The 27215-nt window shown below is 36.1% G+C and overlaps 1 protein-coding gene across 6 annotated transcripts in view; it reads left to right on the top strand.

Annotated features, from left to right (window-relative positions):
- COL12A1 (collagen type XII alpha 1 chain) overlaps positions 1-27215 on the top strand; it is a 152741-nt gene that overhangs the window by 72515 nt on the left and 53011 nt on the right. For 3 of the 6 annotated variants that reach the window (XM_055113891.2, XM_057302545.2, XM_063605381.1), the window contains exons 15-30: positions 8693-8959; positions 9362-9554; positions 10682-10803; positions 12707-12856; positions 12939-13058; positions 13158-13322; positions 13901-14047; positions 16693-16832; positions 17386-17515; positions 18947-19089; positions 19735-19864; positions 21802-21938; positions 23029-23158; positions 26239-26378; positions 26620-26752; positions 26860-26880. In XM_055113891.2, coding sequence (XP_054969866.1) covers positions 8693-8959; positions 9362-9554; positions 10682-10803; positions 12707-12856; positions 12939-13058; positions 13158-13322; positions 13901-14047; positions 16693-16832; positions 17386-17515; positions 18947-19089; positions 19735-19864; positions 21802-21938; positions 23029-23158; positions 26239-26378; positions 26620-26752; positions 26860-26880 — 2268 coding nt within the window. Of the gene's footprint in view, positions 1-8692; positions 8960-9361; positions 9555-10681; positions 10804-12706; positions 12857-12938; positions 13059-13157; positions 13323-13900; positions 14048-16692; positions 16833-17385; positions 17516-18946; positions 19090-19734; positions 19865-21801; positions 21943-23028; positions 23159-26238; positions 26379-26619; positions 26753-26859; positions 26881-27215 lie in introns of all 6 variants that reach the window. The other 3 variants (XM_063605383.1, XM_063605384.1, XM_063605382.1) reach the window with 2 other exon arrangements.

Raw genomic sequence — 27215 nt, 5'->3', positions numbered from 1 at the left:
TCGGGCACATTTGTATAGCTGCATGATCTTTGTCAAGTTACTTAACCTTCTTTGAGCCTCAGTTTCCTAATCTGTAGAATGCAGATAATAAATCTTGTCTCTTAGAGTTGTGAGGATTGTATAAAATAGCAATATACAAAGTGGCCAGCATAGTGCCTAGCCACTTAGAGATGATTGATAAATGATGGGTGGCTATTGAAACTATGATTATCATACAACCAAGACTTAACTTAGTTTTTAAATTTTTTATTTATTTTTATTTTTTATTTTATTCCTATTATATTTGGTAAGGTCAAATCAAAAGCCCACTCAATTTTCTGATGGCTCAGATTTACCTCACTCTTACTAATATTCTTTTTTTTGTAAATAATTATGAATGACCTATCATAATCATCTGGCTGGTGAAAGATGTGTCAGGATATCTTAATTCACTATCCTAAAAGGTTATTTGTTTAAGTGATAATCATGTGTCAGTGTAGGTTCAGCAGTTGTAACAAATGTACCACTTTGGTGAAGGATATTGATAATGCAGGAGGCTGTGCATGTGTGGAGGTGGGAAAAGGTACATGGGAAATCTCTGTACCTTCTGCTCAATCTCTGTACCAAAACTGCTCTAAAACAATACAAAATCTATTAAAAACAAACAATTGAAACCAAACCAAAGCAAACGTCATTTGTTAAGCATGGGCATTTCTAAGCATTTGTAGGAGAAAACTTTAATCCTTTTGTTTTGGGAAGGTTTTAGGAAAAGGAGAAAGACTGGGCATTCATGCATTTCCTTCTATAAAAAAGAAGTAGAGGAATTTGGTGATTTTTCTGGCAAAGGAAGAGAGAGGGAGAAGTGCCATGAGCAATTTCAGTTAAGTCCTATATCTTGATTTTAAGTTGTCCTTAAACTAAAATCTTTGTGTCTAAGTTCATTTTCTTTTTATCACTTGCAAGCTCAGTTGGATGTTCAAGTTTAAATTTGTATCTTAATTCACCAGATTTTTAAAAATCAACTTCTTTATAGGAAATTTAAATATGTGAGAAGACATAGTTCTCAGATATTCACGTGATTGGTTTCTATGGTAGTAAATAAAATCTTGTGTCTGGAATATATTGGCTGATGTAGTTTAAGAACATGGTAGAAATTCATTCTCTACTTTTGAGGAAATTCACTTGTCAAGAGAAGCTGTATTGTAAACTTAGGTCATATATGACACATAAAGCTAAATTTATTTGTAGGAGTACAGATACAGTTCATGTGGCTGAGAAATTACAAAAGTATATGTATTTAGAGGGATTTTTTTTCCTCCAGAAATTATCCTCCGTTTTGTCTTTTTCCAAAAAGTTGGAGGCTTCAAATAATTATTTGGAATTTAAAATGTCTACAAGAGATGTGTTGTCGCCAAAAGCAAATATGGTGGCAGAAACTAAATAAACCTCTGTATCTCAGAAGATGAGCATCTAAGAAATTTTCAATATTTCTTGGCTAATTGCTTGATTTAAACATTGATGAACAGAAAGTCCTATTTTTTTCCCAAGTTAACTTTTTTTTTTTTTATTATACTTTAGGTTCTGGGGTACATGCACAGAATGTGTAGGTTTTTTACATAGGTATACACGTGCCATGGTGGTTTGTTGCACCCATCAACCCATCATCTACATTAGATATTTCTCCTAATGCTATCCCTCCCCTAGCCCCCTACCCTACTACAGGCCCCGGTGTGTGACGTTCCCCTCCCTGTGTCCATGTATTCTTATTGTTCAACTCCCACTTATGAGTGAGAACATATGGTGTTTGGTTTTCTGTTCTTGCATTAGTATGCTGAGAATGTTGGTTTTCAGCATGATCCATGTCCTTGCAAAGGACATGAACTCATCCTTTTATATGGCTGCATAGTATTCCATGGTGTATATGTGTCACATTTTCTTTACCCAGTCTGTCATTGATGGGCATTTGGGTTGGTTCCAAGTCTTTGCTATTGTGAACACTGCTGCAATAAACATACGTGCGCTTGTGTACTTATAGTAGAATGATTTATAATCCTTTGGGTATATATCCAGTAATGGGATTGCTGGGTCAACTGGTATTTCTAGTTCTAGATCCTTGAGGAATCACCACACTGTCTTCCACATTGGTTGAACTAATTTACACTGCTACCAACAGTGTAAAAGCGTTCCTATTTCTCCACATCCTCTCCAGCATCTGTTGTTTCCTGACTTTTTAATGATTGCCATTCTAACTGGTGTGAGCTGATATCTCATTGTGGTTTTGATTTGCATTTCTCTAATGACCAGTGATGATGATCTTTTTTTCATATGTCTGTTGGCTGCATAAATGTCTTCTTTTGAGAAGTGTCCATTAATATCCTTTGCCAACTTTTTCATGGGGTTGTTTGATTTTTTCTTGTAAATCTGTTTCAGTTCTTTGTAGATTCTGGATATTAGCCCTTTGTCAGATGTATAGATTGCAAAAATTTTCTCCCATTCTGTAGGTTGCCTGTTCACTCTGATGATAGTTTCTTTTGCTGTGCAGAAGCTCTTTAGTTTAATCAGATTCCATTTGTCTATTTTGGCTTTTATTGCCATTGCTTTTGGTGTTTTAGTCATGAAGCCTTTGCCCATGCCTGTGTCTTAAATGGTATTGCATAGGTTTTCTTCTAGGGATTTTTATGGTTTTAGGCCTTACATTTAAGTCTTTACTCCATCTTGAGTTAATTTTTGTATAAGGTGTAAGGAAAGGATCCAGTTTCAGCTTTCTGCGTATGGCTAGCCAGTTTTCCCAACACCATTTATTAAATAGGGAATCCTTTCCCCATTGCTTGTTTTTGTCAGGTTTGTCAAAGATCAGATGGTTATAGATGTGTGGTGTTATTTCTGAGGCCTCTGTTCTGTTCCATTGGTCTATTTTTTGCACTTTACGTTTTCGGTACCAGTACTGTGCTGTTTTTGTTACTGTAGCCTTCTAGTATAGTTTGAATTCAGGTAGCTTGATGCCTCCAGCTTTGTTCTTTGTGGGTAGGATTGTCTTGGCTATGTGGACTCCTTTTTGGTTCCATCTGAAATTTAAAGTAGTTTTTTCTAATTCTTGAAGAAAGTCAATGGTAGCTTGATTGGGATAGCATTAAATCTATAAATTACTTTGGGCAGTATGGCCATTTTGACGGTATTGATTCTTCATATTTACAAGCATGGAATGTTTTTCCATTTGTTTCTGTCCTCTCTTATTTCCTTGAGCAGTGGTTTGTAGTTCTCCTTGAAGAGGTCCTTCACATCCCTTGTAAGTTGTATTCCTAGGTATTTTATTCTCTTTGTAGCAATTGTGAATGGGAGTTCACTCATGATTTGGCTGTTTGTCTGTTATTGGTGTATAAGAATGCTTGTGATTTTTGCACATTGATTTTGTATCCTGAGACTTTGCTGAAGTTGCTTATCAGCTTAAGGAGATTCTGGGCTGAGACAGTGGGGTTTTCTAAATATACAATCTTGTCATCTGCAAACAGAGACAATTTGACTTCCTCTTTTCCTAATTGAATGCCCTTTATTTCTTTCTCTTGCCTGATTGCCTTGGCCAGAACTTCCAATACTATGTTGAATAGGAGTAGTGAGAGAGGGCATCCCTGTCTTGTGCCAGTTTTCAAAGGGAATGCTTCCAGTTTTTGCCCATTCAATATGATATTGGCTGTGGGAGGCCTCTTTTGAACAAGGAGCAGACGTGGCAGGAATGAAATGTTCATTTTTAGGTTACGATTGGCCCTCCATATTCTCAGGTTCCACATGTGCAAAAGTAACCAACTGCTGATAGACAATATTTTTTAAAAAGCAATAAGAAATAACAATACAACAATAAATAATAATGCTAGTAAAATACAGTATAATAATTATTTATATGACATTTACATTGTATTATAAGTAATGCAGAGATGATTTGAAGTTTAACAAGTTCTCAAATAATATCATAACATTGATGAGAAAAAAGAATTGATTCCTGGTGGGGGTCACCGTCTGTGTGGAGTTTGCACATCCTCTCCATGTCTGTGGGTTTCCTCCAGGTACTCTAGTTACCTCCCACATCTCAAAGATGTGCATGTTAGGTGAGCTGGTGCGTCCACATGGTCCCAGCCTGAGTGAGTGTGGGTGTGTGTGTGTGTGCCTAGGATGGGGTTCTCCCTTTCGCCCTGAGCTACTTGGACAGGCTGTGTCCACTGTGACCCTTAACTGGAATAAATGGGTGAATAATTATGTTACTGGTTTTCATTTATCTTTCTTAAATGTGTATATAGCTCACACATACATCAGTGTTTCGTATGAGAAGTGTTTTGGTTTTTATTGAGAAGTTTGGTGATGTTTTTGTGATCAGAAATATGATGTAGGAACATAACTCTTGTTTATATCAATTAACCTCTGGAAAATTGGTTTCTTTATGCCAGTTGTTCAAAGTTGCAGTTTCCAAGAAATTATTTAATGTTAGGTGAGGGCTTACTGTATTAGGGAGGATATGCATAGGTTTATGCAAATACTACGCCATTTTATATCAGGAACTTGAGCATGTGAGGATTTTGGTTTCTGTGGGAGATCCTGAAACCAATCTCCCATGGATACCAAAGGGCGACTGTATGTGAAAACTGCTGAAATGTCTAAGTAAATAAGAAATAAGTCATGGACCTTTCTTTGTTCTACCACCACTTTTTTGTTGTTTAGAAAGTATTTTCAGAAATCTGAGTGAGATCTGCTATTTAGATGGTAGAGGAATCCTAAGGTGTGGATAACTCAGCAGAACCCCGAGCCCATGCTCCTAGAGTTTCACATATGCTTCCAAGAGGGCATTTTGGGAATGTCTTTAAGATTGCTTTCACCTGAAACTCAGGGACATGGTATGCAGACTGTTGATACAATGAAACGAATACATTGATACAATGAAAATCATGAATTGGGGTTAGAAAGCCAGCAGAAGGGACACTTTCTATTGCCCTTCTAATTTATGGCAGCTGGCTTAGCAGTGGTACAGTGGATGTTTGAAAGTGTCTGGTGATAGTTACTAACACATGAAAAGAACTTACAATGTGAGAGGGTGTAACAGCATTTAATGGCATGTGGTATCCAATCAATGATGTAAAAATTCTTGCTCTTTGGTTATGGGAAACCAACAAGGGTTTTTTTTTTTTCTCCCTAAAATCCAGTTTCCCATTAAAACTAGGATGAGATATGCTGTACTGTATTTAATTTCAGTTTCTTTATTTTAAAGAGTTAATTAAAAGGCAGGAATATAAGTGAGGTTGTTAAAGTATATCAAGGTATGAGATATCACTTTTGGCTGTTATTAACATGTTTAAATTTTGAAACATTTTAAAGCTTGGCATCCCATTTTTTTTTTTGAAACTTAAGTTTCTTTAAACATTTTAAAGCTTGGCATCCCATTTTTTTTGAAACTTAAGTTTCTTTTTAGATCAACATTCATAAGATTTAACTTTTTATTTTTCTAAATTCTGAGTTGTGTGAAATTCGTTTAAAAATTTTGTAAGAGAGAGAATGTCTTGTTCCACTGAGTAAAAATTTACGAGATGAAACAAAAGATGAGAAAATGTATTGTAGCACAACCCCTTCTAGAAAACTGTTAGACACCCATCAACTTATTTGATATTTGTGACAACTGGTAATGCTAATAATCCAAATAGATTATTTTTCTATATACTATTCTTTCTTGTACTATTTTCAAAACTCCAGGTAAAGTCTTTAGATTTTTTGTTTGGAAATACATATATATGTTTATATAATATATATTTTTATATAATAATATATATTTTATATATATAAACTTTTTTCTTTTAATAGTTCATGTACCTGGAGAATAATAATAGCAAATTGATGATTAATCTAAATAAATTTTAATATTTCCAGAAAGTAATGGACTTCACTGAGAGTTCTCTTAGTTTCTTTAAACCTAAAAATAAAAATTGCAGCCAATATAATTTTGATTGAAATTATATTTTTTATCTCTCAGAAGCATAATTCATAACCATCATAACCATATATTGAATTTGCCTACTTTATCATTCTTATCTTTGTCCTCTATACATATTATGTGTTTTTAAAAAAATATGGCTGCTTTACAGATTTTATTTTTATTACTGATTTTAAGCAATTTAATTATGATGTGTCTTGGTATAGTTTCTTTATGTTTCTTGTGTTTGGGGTTCACTAAACTTCTAGGATCTGTGAGTTTATGGTTTTTATAAAATTTGAACCAGTCCATCCCATTATTTTTTCAAATACTTTATTTATTACACCCCCACTTTATTCAGGTACTCCAATTAATTACACATATGTTAGTCTGCTTGAAGTTGTCACACAGCTCACTGATGCTCTGTTCATTAAAAAATTTTTTTCTTTCCTTGTGTTTCATGTTCTATTATAATGCCATCAAGTTCACTAATCATTTTTTTATATTTTCTAATCTGCTGTAAATATTATCTTGAGTATTTTTCATTTTAGATTTATCTTTATCTCTAGAAGTTTAATTTGAGTCTTTTTATATGTTCTATATCTCTAGTTAAAATGCTTAATCTTTCTCCTACCATTATTACATATGAAATATAGTTATAATAAGTGTTTTAACATCCTTTTTAATTCTGTAATGTATGTCATTTCTAGTTCTGTTTCTATTGATTGATTTTTCTTCTTATTATGTGTTGTCTTAGTTTGGACTGTGATAACAAAAGGTATTACTATTGACTGAGTGGCTGTAACAACAGAAAGTTATTTTCTCACAGTTTTGGAGGCTGGAAAGTTCAAGATTAAGGTCTGGCAGGGTTTGATTTCTGGTGAGGGCTCTCTTCCTGGTGTGTGGTCACCTTCCTTTATGTCCTCATATGGCCTTTTCTCAGGCTGTGAATGTGGAAAGAGAGAGAGAGCTCTTTGGTGTCTCCTTTTTTTCTTATAAAGTCACCAAGCCTATCAGATTAAGGCCTCACTCTGATGACCTTATTAAACCCAAATTGCCTCCACAAAGGCCTCATGTTTAAATGTCATCACATTGAAGGTTGAGACTTCAATACATGAATTTAGTGGTGGGAGACCTTCAATCCATGATACAAGTCATAAGTTTTTCCTTTTTGGCATGTCTTGTAACTTTTATTAGATGTCAGATTTTGTGAATTTTATTTGCTTGGGTGCTAGATATTTTTACGTTCTTATAAATATTCTTAAGTTTTATTCTGGAATACAGTTAAGTTACTTGGAAATAGTTTGATCTGACATTTGCTTTTAAACTGTTTCAGTTTAGGACTAATTTTGCCCCATTATTGAGACAATCACCTACTAAATATCCTACATGATCTCCCTACAGTTGTGAGGTTTTCTCTTCTGGGTAGGGGGAACATTTCTAACCCTGTGTGAGCTCAATAAATTGTTCCCTGGGCTCCTTTGGGGTGGTTCTTTCCCTAGTTTTGGGTGGTTTTCTTACACATGTGCACTGATTATCCTAGGTTGAAGACCAAGTATTTTCTCTGTGGCACTCTCTCATTCACAGTACTCTATTCTTCAAGTTCTGGTTGCTTTGGGCTCTCCAGACTTGCAACAACATCTTGACAATTAAGGGAGGCCACCAGCCTCCATCTGGATTCCCCTTTCTTTTACTGGGGACTGGAAATTCCAAGCAATAGCTGGGCAATCATAGAACCTATTCCCCTTTGTTCCTTATCTCTCTTAGGGATCAGTGTCCTATGCCAGCTGATGTCGTGTCTGAAAATTATTGTGTTTTATTTTTCTTAGGTTTTTTTTTTTTTTCTGGGTTTCTTCATTGTTTCAAATGGCTCCTGACCACTTGAACACGAAATTTTCTCTTACAATCAGGAAAGATTCTTTGCTGATTTTGAATTTTGTTTAGCTTAATCTTTTTCTATAGAACATGTTTATGTTCTTTTGAACACTGATTATTGAACTGAATAAAATGGTCCTGCTTATGAACTCTAATTATGTATAAAAATAGGATGTTGTAGGTTATTTGTGGCTGTTGGTTACTTATTTCATATAGCATTATTAATAATTGTGAAATATTAGTAAACGGAATTTAATAAATAATTACATATTATTGATTACACATTAAGCAAACACTATTTACAGATAGTGCTTTCTGAAATACTCAGCATATACCAGTTTATCTTTAGAGCCCCTGAGATATTTTGAAGTGTTAGTTTCCTATTCTTTTGTGCTCATAGTCTGAGATGTGCGTGGCAATCATAAGAATGGTGTTAACTACAGTCACTCTGGCTAGTTATTTATGGATTGCAACTTTTTCTGAAAAAGTTCAAGTAAAATGTCCAACCCTGCATTCATAATTTTTAGTATTCTCCACAGCATTATTACTGGATAAATTCTTTACAGATGGAAATATAATAAAAATTCTAAAACCTTATCTCCGGAAATGGATGTTTTTTTTACTAAAGTCTCTAGAAGGCAAATAGGAAATCTCTGCAATATGAACTTCCATTTTTTAGTATTAGCTAGATAAAATGAAAACATCTTACTGAGATCTTGATGAGATTAGGCTCACACGCCATCATGAATTTATGAGAGATTACAGTGCTAAGCAATGGAACAGTGTACATATTTAAGAAGCCACAGAGAGTTTCTTTTCACATAAATGAAGAGGTGGACATACATTTTTTTTCAACATGGTATACAGTTTAATTTTCCTTTTATCTCACAGTATCTCAAGATTCCAAAACCCTGAAAGTAGATGAAGAAACAGAAAACACAATGAGAGTTACATGGAAACCAGCACCAGGGAAAGTCGTCAACTACCGTGTTGTCTATCGCCCTCATGGGAGAGGGAAGCAAATGGTTGCTAAGGTGCCCCCCACAGTCACTTCGACAGTGTTAAAGCGACTTCAGCCACAGACCACATATGACATCACAGTTCTTCCTATTTACAAGACGGGAGAAGGAAAGCTTAGGCAAGGATCAGGAACAACAGGTATGAAATAATAATTATATTTTGAGGGGGAGAGAAGGTAATGTTTTAAAAGATGACTTTGGTATGTCTACTTCATTTGTAAATGTTTAAAACTGATTCTGTAATAAGTTAAATTATAATTATTAGACAATGTCTAAATAACATGTTATTTTTACCAATCTAGTTCCTGGTAAAATGATTCTACATATTAATGTTCTTATGCAAATCTAATCTGAATTGTGAGAATTATTTACACTTCTACTTAGCTAGCACTCTGTTATCTGGACTTCTATGGAATATGCTATTTTGTGCTACCGGACTTAAACCCTTTTTATGGATATGCATTTCTGTGGGGCTAATAAAAAAGAAACCCCAAAGCCTAGTCTTACAGATAATATTTTAAAAATCTTTTTGTCTTTACAGCTTCTCGGTTTAAGTCTCCTAGAAACCTCAAAACATCTGACCCAACCATGTCAAGCTTCCGAGTGACTTGGGAGCCTGCCCCTGGGGAAGTGAAGGGTTATAAAGTCACATTCCACCCTACGGGGGATGACAGAAGACTGGGGGAGTTAGTGGTTGGACCCTATGACAACACAGTTGTTTTGGAGGAACTTAGGTAGGAATTAATTACGTTTGTGTCAAAGGATGAAATTAATTTGTTTAAAAGGTTGAATAGCTTTTGTAAATTAGTAGGCTTTACACAAATATCACTTATATGTCTGTTTGCCAGCAAAGTATTTAAAATCAGCTAAAGCTGTTTTCTTATGCTTGGTGCTGCTGGAGTTGAAGTTAGGATTCAGGGGTCAGCAACAGAATTTAGGCCTGAGCAGGATTTTTTTGTAATGTTTAATAATTTTTGTTTGTTTTTAAGGGATCAGAATTGGTGTTTTCAATAACACCCTGCTTTTAAGAAATTAATGTTCTTATTACACAATGTCACCGAAATTGTAGCCATGTGGAAGCGTGGGGGTTCCTGTACCTTTTGGCAAGGTTTGAGGGACTCATGCTGAGATCTTGAGTGTGAATCCCCCTCCAGTGTGCCATACAGGAGAAAGAAGGCAGGACCTTGTGGGTGCCAGCTGGCAGGAAAGGGCAAGGCTGGGCTCATGAAAGGTCCAGCTCCAGGCTGTGCAGTGAAAAACAAGGAAGTTTCAGTTCGAACAGCACCCTACATTCATTACAGTAAAAAGAATGAACTACTGTGTGTAGTCTTTTGGGAAGTTTGTTTTTCAATCATTCATTCAAGACTATTGAAATCTATATAAATGCTTGTGATTTACTTTTACCAGAGTAGGGAGTATAAAATTTATTGAGCTTACTATGTGTCAGGCATTGTGTTAGGCATTGTCTTATGTTACCTTGCAAAGTACAGCACTTCAATTATTTTCTTAAAGCCCATTGCTTAGAAACAGTAAGATTAAAGAGTCTGACCCTTCCTGACATGCTGAAAGGCAGGGTAGAGACTCTGCATCTGCTAGAAAGGCAAGACAGAAACCAGTGCTGTGAATTCCTAGTGTTCTCTGGAATGATTGCTGTCTAGTTTCTCTTGACACCTCACACGGTAAGCGTAAGTGAGAAAGAGGCGGAAATTATTTTTCTTCTCTTATAATGTTGTACACTATAAACTCTTCATAGTGAAAGCTTGTAGATCAAGAAGAATGTCTTTAACGAAGCAAGCAAAAAAAAGTGCTACCACTTGAGCCTATGGTTCTCACAGGCTATATATATACTTTAACATTTTAGGGCTGGTACCACCTATAAAGTAAATGTTTTTGGAATGTTTGATGGAGGAGAAAGCTCACCACTTGTTGGACAAGAAATGACAACCCTTTCCGACACAACTGTAATGCCAATTTTATCTTCTGGTAAGAAATTGAGTTACATTCCTCGAGGAAAACAACTTAGGAAACTATTTCAAATGTGAACTGTTAGGGTATCATACAATGGAAAACAATGATACAAATTTTACACTAAAATTTATTTCAATAATTTACATACTTAGCAAAAAAACTTCTTCAAACATCCAGTCAAGCATGCTTTTTGACAGTATTTTTTTATACTTCTTTTATCAGCATTGCATTATTTCATACTTAAATTATTACATAAATCTATTTTTAAGAGTAATATATAATTATTAATGTATTAATAATTATTAGTGATGTAATTAATGTAGTAATTTTAAATTATGTAATAATGCATAATTTAAAATTGTGCATTAAATTTATTAATGCATTTAAATATTAAATTTAAAATTATGCATTATTGCATAATTAAGCTCTATTATTTAAAGAGTTTTTACTAAATGTAGATATTGTACCTTTTTCTATTTTTAATGACTAAGATGCAGTTTTCTTTTGTTAAAGTCATTGCAGAAATGTTTTATTTGGGCTGGGTAAGCAGTGTTAGGTTACATAAATAGGTGGGCAACTATGACTTGGGAAGGAAAATGGTAACATAAGCCCCTTAGATTTTCTGTCCCTGCCACAATTACAGCCTTTATGAACATAAAGCTAGTTTTTAACATTCTTAGAGACGGAGGTGGTGGACAGAGCTTACTTCTGATAGTTTTCATTATTGCTAAAAAAGAGTAGACCTGGGCAGAGCAGGAGCAGGCTTGTAAGGGCTTATTTCCTTGGGATAGTATTTGGGAATCCTTAATCCTGATATAGTATATAATATAGGAGTGACACATTTGTATTCTGTAGTGTGATGAGCATTATTTAATTTTTTCCAATGATTTCTTTTGTAATATAAAGACCAAATGCTAGCCTTGTAATAAACTGGAAAATTTATAGCTGGTAATATAAGCTTTTGGGAAGGAGAACATTAAAAAAATGGATGTGGACAAAATCAAGTGTCAAATCTTGCTGTTTTGCATTAATGTTCTATTGTTTCTCTTATGATGATATTAACTGACTTATATTTTTATTTTGTAGCTTGTACACTGAGGATGTTGGGATTATTTTCTCTTTCCAAAGCTTTTCCTTTGTATCAATGTTTGTGCTTATCTTTACAGCTCTCAATTTGTATATTTGTTTGCATACTTTTCTAAATTGTCTTCCTTCTTTCTTGATTCTTTAAATGTGCAAACTTCACCATCTATATTTACCTGATTTTTATTCATAGTAGATCATAAATTTAAATGATTAATAGCTAAATAATAATATATCAGGGTTTAAAAAATATATCTTTACCTCAAAAAGGTATAATTTTAAAAGTTATGTGTCTAATCCTTCATATATATGTGGTAGTTACCTAACAGCTTAGCTATTTGAAAAGATAATTTTTGGCTCACAAAAACCTTTTTTTAGTTTACATGTTTTATCAGTCCATCTCATTCTTGTCTGCTATGACCATTAAATATTGCAGAAGAATGCAGCATCTAATGATTTGACTACATTACAATTTTATTAAAGTTATTAGTACTTCATAGTTAGACAGCTATACATTCTTATTTATTTATTTCAGCCTTTGAATTTGTGAGCCCATCAAATTTTCAACAATGGCTTAATTCAAGTCTCCAGGTTCTATGAAAGAGGGCAGGAAATCGAGTCAAAGATAAAGGAAAGATTGGCCACTGAAATAATCTTTGGAGGAACTGCTGACTCTTAAGACTGTTAATTGAGGTTATTACTCCACATCACCGAGCTAGACCATAGTACTGAGACAGGCAACACTGAGGATCCAGGGAGTGGTAGAGGTGTGACAAGGAAGTACCCTTGCCAACAATTTGCTTCTTACTGTCTTGTCTCATGATTGCCATGTCAGGGATGGAGTGTCTCACCAGAGCTGAGGCAGACATTGTGTTGCTGGTGGATGGATCATGGAGCATCGGCCGGGCAAATTTTAGAACCGTGAGGAGTTTCATTTCTCGTATTGTGGAAGTCTTTGACATTGGCCCCAAAAGAGTACAAATTGGTAGGTTCTGACAACATTGGAGCCATTTAGACATTTTTATCTTTCTCTTTCACATGCGCTAATGCCAGTGGTGTCATTTTAGCTCTTGCTCAGTATAGTGGGGATCCCAGAACAGAGTGGCAGTTAAATGCGCACAGAGACAAGAAGAGCTTGTTGCAAGCTGTGGCAAACTTGCCATACAAAGGAGGCAATACTCTCACAGGTGAGTAAGGACTGTCTGACACTCTTTCAGCTCATGCTTCTGGTTAAGGTTTGTGGCTGAATGGTGATGTGACTGATTCTCTTTTAAAAATCCCACTAGGCATGGCTTTGAATTTCATTCGCCAACAGAACTTCAGGACCCAAGCTGGCATGAGACCTCGAGCTCGAAAAATTGGTGTGCTCATTACTGATGGAAAATCACAAGACGATGTTGAAGCACCTTCAAAGAAACTCAAGGATGAGGGAGTGGAGCTGTTTGCTATTGGTACGCACTGAAAAGGACAGTGATGCCCCTGGGGTTACAAATGTGCTGAGGATATTTTTCGTAGTTAGAAGTTTTATCTGAAGCATGAAAAAAAAAACCATTTTTTTCTATCACATAATTTATCAAAATAATGTTCCAGGAAGTTAATTCATTTTTTTCTTCTTTTTTTGGGGACAAAACTACATGGTTTCTTAAATGAAAATTAATAGATCAAGAAGAAAAATGTGGTATTAATAGGATTCATAAAAACTCCTACTTGGTTTTCCACAGAACCATGTTTATTTTTGATATCCATTATTTTACATTCCAGAAAAAACACTGAAGAGAGTCTTTTTGGTGGGAAATTGGTGCTATATACATTTAGAAGAAGCCAATTTAAAAGAGCTTTCAGTTTGTATTATCCTTTGTTTCTGTTTTATTATTGAGAAAAATAATATGTATGTTTTAGTTAACTAATTATTAAACCTTCATAGTTGGCCAAAAGCAGCCATGAATTAAGAAAGCCGTAAATCATTTGCTTCGTTCCATTAATTTTTTTCTGAGAAGTGCTTTTAATTTGTATATATCCCTTTTTGAAGGTATTAAAAATGCTGATGAAGTCGAATTAAAGATGATTGCAACTGATCCTGATGATACCCATGCATACAATGTGGCAGATTTTGAGTCACTCTCCAGGATAGTGGATGATCTCACCATTAATTTGTGTAACAGTGTCAAAGGTCCAGGTAAGTTTAACCCAGAGTTTCTCTCCCTCAGCACTGCTGGTATTTTGGGCCAAATAATTATTCTTTTGGGTGGGGGGGAGGGCACTATTTTGTGCATTATGAAATGTTTAGCAGTGTGAAAGGACTCTGCCGGTTGGATGTCAGTAGCATCCCCTAAACTGTGGCAATTAAACAGATCTTAGGTTGTTGCCAAATGTCTGCTGCAGAAAAAAACTGTCCCCAGTTGAGAATCACTGCATTAGTCACTGATTTTTTTTTCTGATTTGTTTCTCGTGATGGCACCTCAATGACTTCTAGCTTATTTGAGGACATATTTAGTTTATATCCTGCATACCTGCACCCTCCCCTACATAACATATATATAAATGGGAAGGAGTAGGAAGAGAGGGAAGGAGAGATGCTTTCTTTTCTGGTATATACCTATTGTCTTAAAGCATCTTCACTCCATTTAGTTACTACATTGCTATTGGATGGTTGTTCCCAGACTCCTGTTTTCCTCAGTTTTGGTACCTTTTTTTAAATTTCCTAGTGTGAGCAGGAATGAAAGAGCAGTCTTTATATCTGATTTGCTTTGCCTCAACTGTAGATGATCAGATTTGAAACTTTACACTTATAATCCCTAAATATAAAGAGAAGCTACAATTTTACAGTGTAGACATTTAGAAATTATATAACCTCTTTTTACCAGTGAAGAAACTGAGATCTGGAGAAAAATTACTTAGTCTGGGTCAAATGTTTAAAGATGTTTTTAGGGGTATTAAAAAAGTAGATATAGCTAAGGAATTAGGATATTGAAATAAAATTATAGAACTGGATTTATACCAAAAAAGGATGGTGCATAATGATTACTCTCTGTGCAAATCATGGGACAAAACATGGTAATCACCAAATTTGAAGGTTTTTTAAAAATTAATGATAAAAATCATGGCTCTTATTATGTGAGAAAAATTTTATTTAAGTACATGTAGATTATGGTAAAATTGTCCTTCATTAATTTAATTTGGTTTTGGAAAAGTTGGAATAAGTTTAAGAAACAATGTGGTAGAAATGGTTCACTTGCTCTGGGTGCTAGGGGTATGTTTATTTGAATGTTCCCTCTTGGGTTTCTTTCTCCTAACTTTTGCAGATTTTCTTTTTTGAATTTTGAACAACAGATTGACTTTTTCCCTGGAGAAATAGACCAGCCTGGCAGCCAGAATTTGTAGGCTTCTGGCTCTTGATTAGCTGAGAGAGTTGTAGTTTTATTCCATTGGAGAGAACTTTGAGTGGGATGAAAACATCTTTTATCTGTTTTGCTTTTTTTAAAAAATGAACTATGTAATAGTTGCATTCATTCTAGTTTCCCAGACAGTAAAATTGCTTGATAATTTTGTAGGTTTGACTCTTACCCAAGTACAATAAAAGTTAAGATACTAAGAATGGAAAGGCTTTCCCCAGTTTTGGCTTGCACAAAAAGTAGAAAGAGTTTATACGAGAATGATTTGCCATGCTTATGGAGTTATTGGATTAATCCCTTTCTCTTTTAATTATTATTTGGGCCATTTTCCTGTTAGACATATTGAGCTTAATATTTCTATTTTCATCAGCATTTATTCCAGACACTGTTATGTATTAGTCATTTCACCTATATCCACCCACAGGGAGCACAATCACAGGCGGTAGGTTGTTCCCAGATTGAAAAACATGTGTTTGCACTCTCTCCAGTGATACGTTGTCAGCTTCCTTTGTTATGCAACTAGATCCTGTTAGAGAATAGAATGAATGAAAAATCAATTCTGTCCTCACAGAGCATAACCTTTAGTTAAGGAGAGAAGACATGAGTATATAGAAACAAAATGATAATGAGGGCAGGGAAGTTGTGTGGTGCCAATAGTGATAGGGACAATGGAGAAGCTAAATTGTCAGGACCTAAATTCTTATTTACTGATTATATGTACAAGGGCAGAGAGAGAAGAAAGTATCAAAAGGTGATTCAGAGGTCTTGTATTAGTCTGTTCTCATGCTGCTAATAAAGACCTACCCAAGACTGGGTAATTTATAAAGAAAAGAGGTTTGATTGACTCACAGTTCCATGTGGCTGGGGAGGCCTCACAATCATGGAGGAAGAGCAAGGGAGTTGTTACATGGTGGCAGGCAAGAGAGAGAATGAGAGCCAAGTGAAAGAGGAAACCCTTATAAAAGCATTAGACCTCGTGAGACATTTACTACCACTAGAGTAGTATGGAGGAAACCACCCCCATGTTTCGATTATCTCCCTGTGGGTCCCTCCCACAACACTTGGGACTTATGGGAGCTACAATTCAAGATGAGATTCAGGTGGGGACACAGCAAAACCATATCGGGTCTTGAGTCTCAGTGACTTGTAAATTGGTAAAGTTCGTAAGGAAGAGGAGGATCAGGTTTTAAGGAAAGACAACGAGTTCATGTTTTAATCTTTTGAGGCTAGAAAACCTTTTAGTTACCTATTCATAATGGTCTTACAGGTGATGAGCCTCTAATACAGATTTATTGTAGCTACTTAGTATGTGAAAAGAAGTGTGTGAAAGCTTAGAATATGGAGCATAATATTGTTTCAATGTCATTTCAAATATTGTCACCTTTCTACAATAATGAGAAAAGTGTATACCCTTTATTTCCATGTGTAGGTGATTTGGAAGCACCTTCTAACTTAGTTATTTCTGAGCGAACCCATCGTTCTTTTAGAGTGAGCTGGACACCACCTTCTGACAGTGTGGATCGATATAAGGTGGAATACTATCCAGTTTCTGGAGGGAAACGTCAAGAAGTGAGTAGGAACACCTACAACTTACTTCTTCCTGATGTTGAGATTGGGTCCTCCTCATTAGGACTCTGAGAATAATGTTAGGTGAGGGGCAAGAGGGATGAAGAGGGGCCAGAAATGAGTCAAGAATAGTGCTTTCTATTCTTGACTTTGCTAGGCAGGCATTTCCATCTGGCTTTAATTAAAGGGAAAGAGCTTTGCTTAAATTGTTACGGTTTCTAAGAATTGTAGAATATCACTATGTTTTTTTCATTAAAATATAATTAGAAGATGCTTGATTTATTTATGAATTTGTAGTAGAATCAGAGAGTTAGCAAGGAACATTGAAGATGATCTATTTTTACCCATTCATTTTACAAATAAATAACAGCTGGGAGAAAAATTATATGAATTGTCCAAGATCTCATTGTAATCTGATAGTTTCCAAATACAAAAGACAATGGCCTAATTGAAATATAGATTCTAAGCTCACTGCAGTTAACTACTTTGTAACTATAGTTGGAAAAAGGGAACTGATTATACATACGTTGTTGCTCTGTTTAATTTTTCCCCCTAGTTTTATGTGAGTCGAATGGAAACTAGCACAGTGCTGAAAGATCTGAAGCCTGAAACTGAGTATGTTGTCAATGTGTATTCTGTGGTAGAAGATGAATATAGTGAGCCTCTGAAGGGGACAGAAAAAACCTGTAAGTCAGATTAAAAAATTGTTTCTCATTGCTTTCTTTTCCAAGATAAAGCATGATGGCCCATTTTTGCCTACCTTCCAAATAATTTCTTTATTTAACATTCATTCTATAAATATTTACTGAGTGCCATCTTTGTGCAGGTGCCCAGAAAATACTCAGTGGTTTTCTACTCCTGCTGGCTGATCATGCCATCATGGAGCTCCACTGTGGAATAGGGGGTCACTGCCATAATGATCTAGAGGGAAAACAACCTTTAATGGAGTTATTCACTTCTTAGAGTCTTTAGACTTTTGCTTTCAAGAAAATCTCCTAAAATGCAAATATACCTTTCAGGGGGATAATTTTACATTTTACTCTGTTGTTATATGTTGACATTTTATTGAGGAATAAAGCACATCAGGAGTAAGATATGAGGAAGGATACCATGTGGGGAGTGGGACTAAGATCAGGAAGAAGAGCGTACAGAGATACCGATTTCACTTTTACTAATGACCAGCGCTCCCGGCTGCCAGTGAGATCTTCTCTTTTCTTTCTGGCATCTGGTCTTTGCTAGAGAAACTCTAAGTGCTTTGGCTTTGAGTAGCACTTTTGGGGTAGATGTTCCTTGCTCCTATTCCTGGTAATGCTTCCAGAGACATATGAAAATATTCTTTCCTACTTCTTGCTTCTTGGTTGGGCTCTAGGGGGAAGAAGGAAAGCCACTTTTAAGAAGAAGGAGTGAGCATCACTCTCTAGAGCAAGAACTGACTTTATGTACTGCTCAAGTTTTAGGTCTTTATCTCTTCTCTTATATCCCTTTATATTAGACTATAGGAGGTGAGAAATAATGTATTTTATAACTGGCAGGATTAATATGATAATTTCTTAAAACTTTGAACTCAATCTTTGAACAAAAAATAATTGGAAGCAATATGGGTGTTATAGGGAGATTGTAAACCTTTTCCTCTGCTTCATGGGTTTATCTTCAAGAAGCCTATAAATCCCTGATGTTCCAGTTATTAATGTATAGTGTTCTTATTTTAAATTTATTTTTTGAAGAAATATAAAAAATAGTGTTGATTACATATATATAAAGTTCTGTGATTGAAGAATAGAAATAGTCAACTTAGTGATGTTCCAGAAAAAGAGAGTAACGTATCAGGAAGTTGGTATCTATTGTAGAGACTCACTGGAATGCCATTTGACACCTGAACTTTAACATTTTCCTTCTACAAAATAGTGGTAACATGCAGTCTTGAATATGAAGTGCAATGAGCAATGTAAATTGGATTTTTTTGGGGCAATGGGAAGGATTATATTAACTCTTATTGATTTCTCACAGTAACCCACTGTCTAGTATATACAAATATCAATAATTGAGTACAAAACAATGGTTAAAAATGAGTGGAATGAAAGGAACTAGACTGATGGTCTGCTTTTCTGTTTTGGAAGTGCCAGTGCCTGTAGTCAGCCTGAATATTTATGACGTTGGCCCTACCACCATGCATGTGCAGTGGCAGCCTGTGGGAGGAGCTACTAGCTACATCTTGTCATACAAACCTGTTAAGGACACAGAGCCAACAAGACCCAAAGAGGTGAAAGATGTTTGTTTCTTTAACATTGGGTCTTCCCAAGACTTTATAGCTTTATAGTGCCTATTATACTGCAGTTACTTACGAACTCATTTATAACTTTACATACAAAATGGAAAAATAGAAAAGTAGGTTTGTGGTCTGCAACACATTGTAGAAAACATTGGCATGGACTGCCCACGGTGACTGACGCCTGTGTAATCTCAGCAATTTGGGAGGCGGAGGTGGGCAGATCACCTGAAGTCAGGAGTTCGAGACTAGCCCGACCAATATGGTGAAACACCCTTTCTACTAAAAATACAAAAATTAGTCGGGTGTGGTGGCAAGTACCTGTAGTCCCAGCCACTCAGGAGGCTGAGACAGGAGAATTGCTTGAACCCGGGAGGTGGAAGTTGCGGTGAGTTGAGATTGAGCCACTGCACTCCAGCCTGGGTGACAGAGTGAGACTCCGTCTCAAAAACAAAACAAAACAAAAACAAACAAACAAAAAAAGAAAACATCAGCATGGAAAAGGAGATGTAATCTTATAAATGAAAAATACAAGCTGTATTGTAATCTAGTACAAATAGACTTCAGTTGACTATTCCAAAGGTAAATGGAAAAGTTTGATTTGAATATCTTATTTCTGCTGTGCATATCCATGTGCAGGTGCGTTTGGGGCCAACAGTGAATGACATGCAGCTGACTGACCTTGTTCCCAACACGGAGTATGCAGTCACAGTCCAGGCTGTCCTGCACGACCTCACTAGTGAACCTGTCACTGTTCGGGAAGTCACTTGTAAGCTACTGCTTAGTTTTATTTCCCTTCTTATTGCTGTGAGCGTAATGTTCATTAGAATTTATTTCATGTGATGCTAACAATAATTTGATAATTTATATACAAAGTCACAGTTATTACTTTTGACAATCAAATTTGAGAATAAATGTCTCAATTCTAGATTTATGGAGGCATCTCAAATTCATTCTAGGATGTGTATTTTTTTCACATTGAACATGCCTGAAATTGAAGTGTTTTACAGTCAATGGTGTCTTACTATTATTGCTCTTGGCTAGGTGCCAATCAGAATGTACAACATAAGACAATGGTGCATCTTATGAATGATGTTGTCCTAGATCCATGAAATATGACATATAGCATTGATGAGAATGGGAATGTTGAGTGAGTATAATTTTGGAGGAAGACATTGGGTTTAATATCAAGGTGCTCCAAGTTCTTGTTGATGTAGAAACTCTGTGGCACATATGATTAAGTCTGTTTCAGTTAAGTGAATTAATCAATTTACCCAATGCAAAGATATATTGATCCCCTATTATATGCCAGTCACGGGGCTAGATGTTGGGAATACCACTATGAAATTATACAAAGCAGTATAGACCATATGGACTCCTTCCTGGTTTGCATTTCTCTTGTGTGTGTTGGTCAGCCTTTTGTGTACTTCTGACTTGTTTTACTAAGCATTTAGGTGCTTTTTTCTTGAAGCGTGACAATGATTGCATTTACCCACTTACTGCCTCTTGCCTTACCCAGCTGGTATTTTGCTTCATGCTTGGGGAGATTGACATGCTGGGATAGATGAGCTGGCTTAAATTTAATGAGTCTTGGCCCACACTTCTGAGAAAATGAAGAGTTTTGAAGGCACTTCAAGGAGGAAAAAGGGACTAAGGAAACAGAGCATGATGGGGCAGAGAAGAGAAAGATCCCCTACAGGATGGGTCAGTGTAAATTAATTGACAACAAACAAATATTTATTAATCCTCCTTTATATGTTAGATCTTGTCTGGGGCTGGTGCTTTTGTGAAAATGGGATAGTGGCAGATGGAAGGAATGGGGAGTCAGCCAGGGATAGAGACTCATGTTCTGAAAGTGCTGAGAGAGGAGACCCAAAGTCACAGTGAGATTAAAAACAAATATGGTCACAAACTTGGGTATGGTGCTGGACTGGAACAGTAGAGGAATGGAGGGCAGAGAGAGATACACAAGACAAAAATGTTGAAGAGATGGAGGCGCAGAAATGTGGAAGTGGAGCTAGAGAGTTAGGAAGACAGATGTAAAGAGTCAGAATGAGAGACAAGTTAAACTAGTCAAATGGGCAGCTGGAAAGAGTGAAATACATCTCATATTACAGGAGAAAATCTCCTCATTCCTTATCCTCCTTCCCCCTTTTATAATGGAAAGTTATGTTAGATTTGGTAAACATTTACCATTTGGATTTTCTTCTAACAATTTAGGTGTCTGGGTTTTCTTATAAGCTTATTGGATGCTTAATGTTGGGCTCATCTTCATTCTTCACTCTGTAACTATTTTTTTCTGTCACGTTCTTGAGGGTGCATAACTCTATTGATTTTGTTTTCTGTCTTGAGTTAAATATCTGATAAAGAAACATGAGCTGTACATTTATGATGAATTATGATTTATTATGGGGTTGAGCAGCAAGAGATTATTTAAATAATGTGGAAGAAGAGTAATATATAATTGAGAAGTTAGCCTTGTGATAACAAAAAATTAAATATATTCTATTTTTGAAAAACCTTCTTAAGAAGAATTCAGTCTATCTGGTAGAATCATGGTACTTTTATCATCATAATCATTTTTTTCAGTTATTTTGCCAAACACCTTTAAATTTTCTCCAAACAACTTCTTGAAAGCTTGCATGGATGCTTTGGAGCTTTGTGGTTGAGAAGCACATCTGGATTTAATATCTCGTGCTTCTCTAGTGCCTTTACCCAGACCTCAGGATCTGAAACTCAGAGACGTGACTCACAGCACTATGAATGTCTTTTGGGAACCTGTGCCTGGAAAAGTGCGTAAATATATTGTTCGATACAAAACACCAGAAGAGGATGTCAAAGAGGTAGGTTGAAGATGATAGTAGATATGAAAATATTTGTTTTCCTAGTAGGTTTAAAAAAAGAACTTTATCAAGTATGGATGATAGCATGTTTTGAATACTTGTCACTTTGTTAACACAGTGTTGAAAACTTGTGATATTAATAAAGCAGTTTTTGAAAATCAATGATATATTGGACTGTCTTGTCAAAACAGAAATGTTTTGCTGTGTGATATTAATCTCAAAAAGATCATCCCTTGGTAGATAAAAAGTTATCAAATCTAAATGGTATTTCCTTCCCATCCAGATTCCTTATATGGCTCTCTATTCTAAGAATTACTAGAAAATGTCATGTTTCTAAAAATAAAAGGTAGGAAGAGGTTGCAGCAATGAAGAGGAGCAGTTTGTCAGATAACAGGAAGATAGGACACTAGAGAAGGACACAGAGAAAGGAGAAGTATGTTGTTAGAGGGGTGTCCTTTTGGGAGTGTTCTTTTGGGAGTTCCGTGATGACCAGATTCAAAGTTAGAGCAAATAAGAAGGGCTTCATGAACCAGCAAAACTTGTGTGTGCTTGAGGGAGTATTAATGTCAGAATCTCAGAGGCATTTTTGGAACATAGGAGTCATTTCTCTAAGCACTCAGTGACTGGTTCTGCTGGTCATTTGTGGATTATACAAAAGCTACTTTATACATGTGCACACATTTATTTCATTCTGCATTTCCATTTAAAAGGGGTACAATGGCCAGTGGATCTCACAAGATTCTTGTGCATAGCAAATGAAGTAATGCTGTGCGTAAGAGACCATTGCTGAAAGAAATAATGCAGTGATATAAAGGGAAACAGGTGGAAAAATGGTTAGGTTTTTTGAATACATAGGCAGTAATTATTTTCTAGAGAGTCATGTGCCATATGATCTAGTACATACATTTTTTTTCCAGTTTGGAAATATTTAAACTGTGTCCAGTTTCTGGATTCTCATGTAAATTGGAAAACACTGCTCTTTTCTGATCACAATTTTATATTCTTACGCTGACAGGTACAGTAAACAACAGAGAGATGTCAAAAGTAAACCCTTTGTAAAAGTAGTTCCACTGCTCTGTTACTGTTATAGGTAGAGGTGGACAGATCAGAGACCAGCACTTCCCTCAAAGACCTCTTCTCACAGACCTTGTACACAGTCAGCGTTTCTGCAGTACATGACGAGGGGGAGTCTCCTCCAGTGACTGCTCAAGAAACTACCCGTGAGTTGTGCTCCTGCTCCATTGATAATGGGAAACAACACTTTACATGCATGTGTAACACAATTTACTGGGTCATTTTGTTTCTTAATGCTACCTTTGCCAGTGTTTAATAATGCTTGGATTCATAGATTGTTTTTCACTTATTTTTTTGTAACAAGGTGTCCCATCTTCTATCTTTGCATCCATTCCTTTTATGATACTTTCCATCAGCCACTGTCATTAATTTATCTTCCAACTACAACTACTTGATGTGCACCTGTGTATGTGTGTGCATGTATGTGTAGTGGGGTGGGCAAGTTTTCTTGACGTATGTTGCACATTTGCTTTGGAAAAGATGCATTATTTATAAATTTTTTGGGGTATTTTACTATACGTGAAGTGTTATCAAGGGTAACAAAATATAAGCATCTTTGCCCTCACCAGTTCATGATTTAGTTGTGGAGATAAGAAAAAATTAACTGAGAATACATGGGATCATGTAAGGAAGGTCAGGTGGCACTGAAATTGTGTGCTGTCAGATTTCAGAGGAAGGGGCGACTGCACTGTAAGTGGAGTGCTGGGGGATACCGGGCAGCCTGCCCAGACCCTGCTTCCTGCTCCGTCTGCTGCAGCTCCTGGAGATGTCAGTTCCTCTGCCTCTCATGGTTTCTCCATAGTATTTAACACAGTCATTATTGCCTGTTGGTCTTTTGCTATGGATTCTACTTCCCCCTTGCTCTCTCCTAATGAAGGAAGAGACATTTTGCTCAACTTTGTATCTCCAGTGCCTGGCACATAATAACTTAATCCAGTGCTCAGCCCATTACATAAAGCAAATAGTAGTAAAAAAAACATTGAGGCCTAGAGCCAGCAGTGTTCCAAACAAAAACAATGGGAGTTTTATATGTAGTTTTACATTTTCTGGTGTCCACATTAAAAAAGGCAAAAATAGATGGATGAAGTTAATTTTGATAATGTTTTATTTAACCCAGTATATCCAAATATATCCATTATAATTTCAACAGCTATCAGTACAATAATTATTAACGAGACATTTTACCTTTTTTCTGTAACAGTTCTTCAAAATCCAGTGTGTATTTTACACTTAGAGCACATCTCAATTCAGACTAGCCACATTTTAAGTGTTCAATAGCCAACTGCATGTGGCTAGTGGTTTCCATTATGGACAGCACAGGTCTAGAAATTTAAGCAACTTGCCCAGCCACATCCAGTAACCTATTGATGGGACTGATACTATAGTCTGGAACCTTTTCCTCCTTTCCAGAAAATTCCTCACCAAAGGCTCAATGGCATGTTCTTTAGTGCCCAGCTGCCTATACCTAATTAGGGCATCTTGTCAAATGTTATAACCTGCTTTTTTTTTTTTTTTTTTTCTTTTTTTTTTTCGAGACAGAGCCTCGCTCTGTCACCCAGGCTGGAGTGCAGTGGCACGATCTCGGCTCACTGCAAGCTCCGCCTCCCAGGTTCACGCCATTCTCCTGCCTCAGCCTCCGGAGTAGCTGGGACTACAGGTGCCGACCACAATGCCCGGCTAATTTTTTGTATTTTTAGTAGAGACGGGGTTTCACCGTGTTAGCCAGGATGGTCTGGATCTCCTGACCTCGTGATCCGCCCGCCTCGGTCTCCCAAAGTGCTGGGATTACAGGCGTGAGCCACCGTGCCTGGCCATAACCTGCTTCTTAACTTCAGACATAACCACTTCTCCCTTTTTGACTCTGCTATTTTCTTACCATGTGAGATCTCTTAGCAATTTCATTTATTTTCCTGGCTTAAGTTCTTACCTGGTAAGGGTCATGGCTGGAGCTGAGAATTGATGCATATGCATCAGTAGACGACAGCTTTGCATAAAAATAATGTAACAGGTGTAGTGAACAGAAAAGGAAGTCAGGAAGAAAGGCTAGTGAGACAGGTAATTCAGTATAGTAGATTAATATTTTTAATATATATTTTCCCTTAAGATTTCCAAATAATTTTCAGATACATTTAAAGTACATTCTTAATGCTGCTTTGTTTTGCAGTTTTGCTGGTGGAAATAGTACCACTCTCTTTATCTCAATGGGCCTTTTCATTGTAATTATTAGAACAAATTTTTAATGGCTCTGGGGTTTGTGTAATTAGCTTTGGTTACCAGAAAATAGAGAAATAAGTGACAGTGAAAGCTCAGGAATGGTGGCAGACATAAAAATATGCTTGTGCTGCAAAACAGCCAGAGGACCTGGTCAATGGAGGGGTTGTGAAAGGGGATTTCAGCAGTCATTTGGGTCTCCAGGTGTTCAGTTCTCTGAACAGGGTCAGCATGTTCTGCTTCATATCATGTTTAAGGTTAGTGATCTATAGGAAGAAGCTATGTGTGGGTTACCTGGATCGTAACATGCTCAGAGTTCCTTTCCTGTGGCAATATTCCTAGATTGGAATTCACTGTATGTGTAGCAGTGTGTATGTATGTTCTAATCAATTGTCAGAGTGCAATACTTTTAGTGTTGTTTACAGCTAGGCAGACATTCTCATTTTTAAACTGCAGTGGTATGTGTGTTTTTAAAAAATAAAAATGAAACTGTTTCCTTTGGGTATCAGAACAACAAATTATGAACAATAAATGAATAACTATTTCCTTGAGCATCATCTTTAATGTATAATATATTAGCATACCTAGTTTATGACATTCTCGGTTAATAAGGACTTCTTAACCCAGAGTCTATGTGTGTCTTTGGGGTTATTGATAGACTGGAGAAGGTCCATTAACTCTCTGATATGTGGCCAAGTTTGTGCTTTGTGTATTGTGTATTGCTGTGTGAAAGAGTCCATAGTGTTGATTTGATTCTTAAAAAGTTGGAGAAAGGTACTAAATGGTATCTTAAAAAAATCATCATTTAAATAGAATATCCTTAATAACCTATTATATCCACAGAATGCTTGCAGTTTCCAGAGCTCTAGGAATTGGTGAAATATTTGGTTCTAAGCAACGTATTCAATCAGTTTTCAGATGTCCATTAATATAAAACAAGGCAGTTTTTATTATATTAAATTGCATTTGTAGCTCACATTCAAAAACTTAGTCTGCTTGCCTTTTCTCATGATAGGACCCGTGCCAGCCCCAACAAACTTAAAGATTACTGAAGTAACATCAGAGGGTTTCAGAGGGACTTGGGATCATGGAGCTTCAGATGTGTCTCTCTACAGAATAACTTGGGCACCTTTTGGAAGCTCAGATAAGATGGAGGTAGTTAACTCTCTTTATCTTTCTCTCTGTCTTTCATGTCCCATTTAATTTGTAGGGAAGCTTACTTTAAAGAAGTATTACTCTTGTTGTCAATAAGCATTTATTGACATTTGAGCTCATGACATGCATCAGAGCAGGAGGAACATCTGGCTAAATAATGTAAATAAACTGCCATTGAGTGTGTATGATGTAAGTGGAGACTTACTTTTGCGTGGGTATGTTTTTGTCCTCTTTCTCCAAGACCATCTTAAATGGAGATGAAAACACTTTGGTGTTCGAAAACCTGAACCCCAACACCGTCTATGAAGTTTCCATTACTGCCATCTATCCTGATGAGTCAGAAAGTGATGACCTGATTGGCAGTGAGCGCACACGTAGGTGTTTAGCTTTCAAATAGGACATTGATATTTTAAAGTTAATTTTTAAAAAATAGGGCTACAGCTATATTAGTAATGTGTTCCCAAATTCTGTTTTCTTTTAGTGCCTATCTTAACAACACAAGGTAAGAATTTAATTTGATGAATTGTTTGAATGAACAAATAATGAATGAATGTATAAATGAAAAGTACCATAAGATACATAATAAATAGGTCATCTGCTTTTAAATCCTAAGATGTTCATTGAGAACTCTTTTACATAGGGTTTTCTTGAAAAACTTTGCTTTGCTACTACTTGTTTTGGAGTGTATTGATCAGCTTGGGGTGCCATAACAAAAGATTAGACTGGATGGCATAAATAACAGAAATTTATATTCTCACAATTCTGGAGGCTGAGAAGTCCAAGACCCAGGTGCTATTCAATTCGTTTCTGGGTGGTGGCTTTCCTCCCAGCTTATAG

Source organism: Pan paniscus, chromosome 5, assembly GCF_029289425.2.
Source record: "Pan paniscus chromosome 5, NHGRI_mPanPan1-v2.0_pri, whole genome shotgun sequence".
Classification (NCBI taxonomy): Eukaryota; Metazoa; Chordata; class Mammalia; order Primates; family Hominidae; genus Pan; species Pan paniscus.
This window is presented reverse-complemented; position numbering and strand designations above follow the sequence as displayed.